General features: G+C 39.4%; 1 protein-coding gene across 1 annotated transcript; it reads right to left on the bottom strand.

The window, feature by feature from the left end:
• Positions 1–2,788: 2,788 nt before the first annotated feature.
• marchf2 (membrane-associated ring finger (C3HC4) 2) lies at positions 2,789–6,947 on the bottom strand. Its single transcript, XM_079245458.1, has 5 exons — positions 6,853–6,947; positions 4,036–4,331; positions 3,665–3,860; positions 3,185–3,394; positions 2,789–3,090 (listed from the first exon to the last, which is right to left on the bottom strand). The coding sequence occupies exons 2-5, from the start codon at positions 4,215–4,217 to the stop codon at positions 2,932–2,934; spliced, it is 747 nt and encodes a 248-aa protein (XP_079101584.1). The 5' UTR covers positions 4,218–4,331; positions 6,853–6,947; the 3' UTR covers positions 2,789–2,931.

The raw sequence follows: 6,947 nt of genomic DNA, 5'->3' as shown, positions 1-6,947 counted from the left end.
GGCTAAGCTGCTGATGCAGACAACAGGATGATACGGTAGTGAAACCTGACATTAGCAGTTTGTTTTTCATCAGGATTAGTGAGGTCATAGAGCTGTTGTCCAAAACAGACATGTTTTAAGTAATCGACCCATCCCCCTTCTCTTCCATCAATATTCAGAGTGATCTGTAAACATCTGGTAAATTAAACAAAAAGTAGTCCAACGCATGCATGTATAAATGATCAGACTATATCAGACAGATTATTTTCAAATCAGAATTTATTATATTTTAGTGGCGTTGCAAACAGTTCTTGGCTGACTGCAGGTACCAGTATTTTGCAGTAGACGTCCTTTGCTTTCCAAAGCACAATCATGTAAGACCTGTGACATTAATTACAAATTATATGTATTAGTCTCTGCTTCTGGGATAAAGAAAAAAGCTGTAATACATGTAACATAAAGCAAGGATTAATATAAAAAAAAAAACTTTCCTGGATCTGAATCATAGAGTTTAGAGACTGTAGCTGTTTTTTTTGGAAAAGGCTAATTTTCTAGACTTATTACACCAACAGGATTCTGCTGGTAGTCAAGGAGGGGAACAGGGCTGCATAATTTAATGCAACTTGAACACATTTCCATAAAGGAAATACAATTTTAAAAGGTTGTTTTTCTTCTTTACAGCACCTCACATCTGTGCCACATCAGATCTCAATAGCTCCTTGTTTATGACGAGCAGGAACAGTAAACATGTGGATCATCACAGGTCTTGTGTAAAGAAGCAGAGCTCCTGGGTGCATTGCAGTATTATAATCCTTTGTCCTGAGGTCAGTCACAAACATAAACAAGAATTTAACTGGGGCAGTGTGTAGGCTGGTCAACCAGCAGCTGTATGTATCAAAGTACACGGGTAATGTAAACAATACACCAGGGCGAGTGATGACTTTTACAGCTTCTGGTTACAGATAACATCATGCCGTCAGTGTTTGCCCCCCCCCCCCCCACCCCCCACCCCAACAGCTCTACTGCAATGCACCCGGCTTTCACACAACAGCCCCATCTAAACTTTCCTTTTAACACTGTGTCATGTCACAAACAGATGCCACCAAAATTAAACATTTTCCACCATCAGCTCCTTGTGACTTCTGCACCACCACACACCAGTTTACATGAATCAATTACTCCTCAAGTCTGATTGTTCTAAAAAAAAAAAAAAAAAAATATATGTATAAAAAAAAAATCACATTTGCATTGTGAGCTTTGGCTTTTTTACACCATGAGTAAATATTCTGCATGAAATTACAATAAGTTCATATTCCACTGGCAAAATGGATCCATCATACAAAAACTGAAACACTGTCAAGAACAAAATCAGGTCAGTAACTTATCATGTGATTCAAAAAGTGTAAAAATAAATAAAAACAATGCAATCATGTTCAGTGCCACTTTTAACGCATCTGAATGAAAAAGATTTACACAATACTTGACTTGCCATTTGACCCCTGCAATAAAATTTACGACTGCTCTCCTGACTTTTGCTTTTGGGGTTACGGTTCCACATCAGAGCCTCTAAATTGAGCTTATTTTAACAAAATAAGTTATTTTCAGAACTATTGTAATTACCTTGGAGCTGTTCTCCCTGTGGACAGACCACTGTGTGCGTAAGAAGCAATTAACCGTCTCCTGATAACCTAAATTGAGTAGAACTAAGGAATATTTAAAAGTGGACCAGGTTATGGCCTAAAAATCTAGATACCAGTCACACTCTGCAATCTGTGTGTTCTTCTGAGAGGATCAGTCAAGACTGGTAGATCAGCAATGGTTAAAGTTATACCAACAAAAATATTAAAAGATAGCAGGACGTTTCTGAATCCCTGATAACTGTTTTTGTGGAAAAGTAGACAAATGCATCCATGTCTGAGCCAAAAGCCAATGATTAAGTACCATTAATATATAAAAAAAAACAAAAAACAGAAACTCATTAGTACATTGCACCAGCATCCAGAAACCACTGGTGGAAACGTTCCTCTAAAAGCCATTTTGATAAGAGTTTAAGCTATGTACATAAATACCTACGTCTTAAGTGCTGATGATACAAGAACCTCAATGAGGACACAGTTGAAGCCTACTTCAGTAGGAATAGTAAAGTGAATTAAAAAATGCACTCTGTCATACAAAAAAAAACAAAAAAGAAACTTCCCAACCGCCTTTAGCGGTGCTGCTTGCATGCATAATTGTGCATGTTGGGAAAGGTCCCTTCATGTACGGTGGCGTATTACATGTCCCCAGTGTTAACTGTACAATCTCTGGTTTTACTCATGTTATGCAGCTACTCATTCATGGATGAAAATGTCATAAAAGACAGCAGTTCCAGACAGCACACCAATATTTGGATGTTTTCAAAATAAAAACGAAAGATTTGAGCTTTTCATTTGTTCTTTTCAGAATAATGATAAAATGTGATCACTTAAGAGTTCCTCAGATGCGCAGACAACAGAAGGCCCATGTATGTTATTGGATGCCCATATACTGTATGTGCCACTGCAGCACATAACTAAACGAACATCTGCTGAGATTAAACCGGCGGGGACAATCTATTTCAGTCTTTGTAACAAGTTAACTTGGTCTCCTTCAATTATGCAACTGCATACGTGTTGATGAGACAGCACTAACTTCCCCATGAATATCTCCACGCGTTTCCCTTTGTTCTGTGCCTTTGCACAATCTTGGTCAACACCCATCATGAGGACAGAGCGAACTCATTTAAAGTTACTTTCTGCACCTACAGGAGGAAAGGCTTATAAGAGGCAATGTGAAGAAATATGCAAAGAAAAAATAAAATGGAAGAAAGAGGCAAAGATTTAAAAAAAAAAAAAAAGCCCACAAGTGCTGCTTTGAAGTCAAGCCGGCAGGCACAATGCATCAAGGGTCAGCTCCCACATCCTCCATCCTGTCTCATACTATACTCTCATTGGCTGACTTCTTTGTGAGTTTGTTAGAGAGCAATGAATGCTGGGAACAGGTAGACTCCTTGGCTTCAGGAATGAGAAGACGGACTTTCTGATTTGTTCTCCTCCACTCGGAGTAGAGCTGACAGTGGTAGCGGAATGATACCTGTGGACACAACCAATACGGAGATGAGATGTAACATCGGTGCTTCAGATTAGGTTTTTTACACCATGAAGCTGTGTGTAAATTCATTCTTTACCAGGGTCCAGAGGACATAGATGGTGAAAAGGGCAATCGTGAGCGCTATGAGGCCGACAGCCTGCAGCCAGCTTCCCAGCTGAAGATGGTCCTGAGCCCCCCGCAGACACAGCCATCCAGAGATGGCTGCCAGAGGCGTGATAAAGAGGAAACACACCATGTCGCAGAAAAGCGTCCTCTTCTCGTTACGAGGACCGGGGTCCCGGAGCCACTGTGGAGTGAGTAAGAGGGTGAGAGGGTAGAAAAACAGAAGAGAGGAGGAAATGGGATTGAAAAGGAGGAAATGGGGAGGAAGTTGGGGAGTTACTCAAGAGCAGAAACGATACAAGGCCAAAAACACTCCAAGGCAAGCAGAGGTTTAAAGAAGAAGAAAGAACTTTCACTCTTTCATTCATGCACATTTAACCGAAAACTAAGGAGAATAAAGGGGATGAAAAGAAAGACTGATGCAGACGAGGCAACGGACATTGACCTTTGTTACCTCTGTGAGAGGCCGCGGTCGGCGCTCGATGCTGAACTCCGTGTGGCAGAGCTCACAGTAGCTGGTGTTGGAAGAAGACAGCCACTTTTCCAAGCAGCTCTTGTGCACCGTACCCAGAGTTCCTGTGCAGTCACATGGGGACAGCAGATTCTCGCTGGTACCTCCCTCATGGCAAATACGGCAGATGGGACCGTCACTAACACAAAACAAGAAAGATGTTTAAATGACCACATGAAGTTGAAACATTTTGCTCATATGTCTAAAAAACAAAGTGTATCTGTGAACAACTCGATTGCTTTGCATCTACAAGACAATAAATACTATGTTTTCATTCTACAATACACGTGTAATATGTGTATTATAAGACGTACCTTTGTATACTCATGGGTTTGAGGACTGAGGACAGCAGTCGTCCATCTATGGCTGTGACCTGGGTGACGTAAAGTGCCTGGCAGCCATCGCCCCCTGCTTCCTCCACACTCTTCCACAGCCCTGTGCTGCTGGCACAGTCGCACAGAGAGCCAGGCAGGTGGCAACACCCACCCGTCGTCATGGTTACAGCGCCCCGACGCTGGCCGTACAGACAGACTCAAGGGCTGGAGGTGATGGATGACTCGAGAAACAACCAGCGCAAACTATTCCTAATTTCCAACGAAGGGGAGCGTTTCTACAGAGAAACAGATTTTATTGTCACTTTCCCACAAACAGAAAGCTCTACTGACATAAAATGAGTTTTATTTCCTTAAAAATAGGTCCTTAAAATAAATATGGTCATAACATGGAGTAATATTACCAACACCACAAACAAAAGTTTACTTTAAAATGTACTAGAATTTAATTTTATTAAACTTATATCTGTTAAGCTCTAATTTTTCAGTTTATTTTTTCAATATATGCATATTTTATATATTCATCTACTTTCCATTTATCTGCTGATTTATACTTGTATTTGCAATTATGTATTATCTTAAATTTCTACTATTTTTTATTAATAATTTCATTCATTCATTTTCCGAACCACTTATTCCAATTCAGGGTCGTGGGGAAGCTGGAGCCTATCCCAGCTGGCTTTGGGCGACAGGCAGGGTACACCCTGGACAGCTCGCCAGTCCATCGCAGGGCCACACACAGAGAGACGAACAACCACACTCACGCTCACACTCACACTCACTCCTAGGGGCAATTTAGAGTGACCAATTAACCTATCATGGGAGGAAGCCGGAGTACCCGGAGAGAACCCACGCATACACGGGGAGAACATGCAAACTCCACACAGAAAGGCCACTGACCAAACCAGCGAAGGATCGAACCAGCGATCTTCTTGCTGTGAGGCCACAGTGCTAACCACTGTGCCACCGTGCAGCCCTATTAATAATTTGTCCCCTTTTTTTTTTCAAATTTTTATTTTTATTTTTTTTATTATCTACACCCTGAATTTATTTCCTATAACCATTTATTTTGTTCTTTCTTTCTGGGTGTCACCTCTTTACAGAGACTGATTAGCATCAAACAAACTGATAACATGACAGTTATATAGTCATTTAATTTAGTTTGCAATTTCCCTCTATAATTTTTATAGTATATATTTAATTTATCTCATCAATTTCAGGCCTAACAAACTAAATTTTTTGTTTGGGGCTCTGAAATGTATATTAAAAGTAGATATATTTTTAATATACAAACAAAAGTTATTATTAAACTGCACCTGCATTTGCTTTATTTTTTACTTGTCGTTTCCAGCATTATAGTCCAACAGAATGATTGTCGTGCTGTTTTATTATTGTGTAATAAAGTTGATATCATCTCCAGTTCAGCTCACAACACTGTCACAATGTTACTTTACTTAAATGCCCTTGTTCTGCTTATTTAAAATTCCTTTCCTGCCGTGTGAGCAGCACAACATGCATCTAGAAATATATTGTTATCATTTACAAGAAAGCTGCTTATTTCAGAGTGGGCTAGTTGGCCCAAGCAGTTGTTAATCCACATGAAAAGCTGGAGTGATGTCAGTGGCAGTGACTGAGATGTGCAGCAGACTGATAAACAGCTGTCTCCCCTCAGATAACCCCTCATTGCAGATAGACTTATCACACTGACTGGAAATTTTTCTTACATTGGAAATGCCTAAAAATTTGCATATTCCAATAAATAACAGAGTAATTACTGGAAATAACATGAGAAAACTGTTTAAAAACATTAATCCAGTGGATATAGTAAGTCGATGTTATTGTGGTTGCAAGTTAGTGGCAGTCCATTGTTGTCATACAAAAGATCTGTCATTGTAAAGCACTGTATTACATCCCATCATGTACAATCCTATGTATTAAAACATTGCAGTTTTTTATTATTATATATAAATAAGAGATTAAGCATGGTACACAACAAGGAGATAATTAAAATTAAGAAAATCGGAAAAGGTTCGATGTGTCAAACAAAGGTTAGTTATTTCTGGTTGGATTTCATGATCCCTGCTGGAACAAGCTGTGAAACCTGTGTTTTAACCTTCTTACAGGTCTCAGATCAGCTGATCAATCATCCCATTCAAATCAATAGAAATAATGTATCAACATTACGTCACTTGATACTGTTATTCCAGGGGGGATGATTAAGAGATCCATACTTGACCTAGAAAAACAAAGACGTAAACCCCCTTCCTTCACCATCCTACAGAGATAACAGCTAAACTTTAATCAGTTATTGTTTTCTTAATCTTTTAAACAGGGGTCGTGTGTAAACACGGAGATTAAACTGTTGCTCCCCCCGCAGTTTGTCAGTTTTTAGGATAAACACACAGCTTAAAACTAAGATAGTTAAACATGAAGTTAATAGCGCTACATAGTGATATAGAAATTAATTTATTTGAATAATTTACAGTGTTTTCAGTGAAGCTAACACCGCTGCAGACAGATGTTAGAGACTATTGTCTGGTTTAACACCGTCATGATACTGTACAAAAGCAGAAATGACCAGCGTGTCGCTACGGCACACAGAGTAAACACTTAGTCTGTTAAATTACTCTAAATTAATCTATTATCACGTTTTTTTTGTTTTGTTTTTTTAACATGTTAGTTTCGTTTTACAGTTAATACGCGTATAGCGAAGACAGCTGCGCTGGGCTAGCTGTCAGTGTCTGCAGTAACCTGCTAACAAGGGCTGGGGGAAAAAAGAAGCTAACAATATTTACTCACCCCTTGTCGTCTTCTTAAATATGTCTCCAGACAGCACGTGTTACTGTTTCAACTCCCTCTTTTTCTCAGCTCTCTTCATTTCTTACTGTGTGAAG

The sequence above is a fragment of the Telmatherina bonti genome (assembly GCF_933228915.1).
Source record: "Telmatherina bonti genome assembly, chromosome: 8".
NCBI classification, from domain to species: domain Eukaryota; kingdom Metazoa; phylum Chordata; class Actinopteri; order Atheriniformes; family Telmatherinidae; genus Telmatherina; species Telmatherina bonti.
Note: the sequence above shows the minus strand (reverse complement) of the source record. Positions and strands in the feature narration are given on the sequence as shown.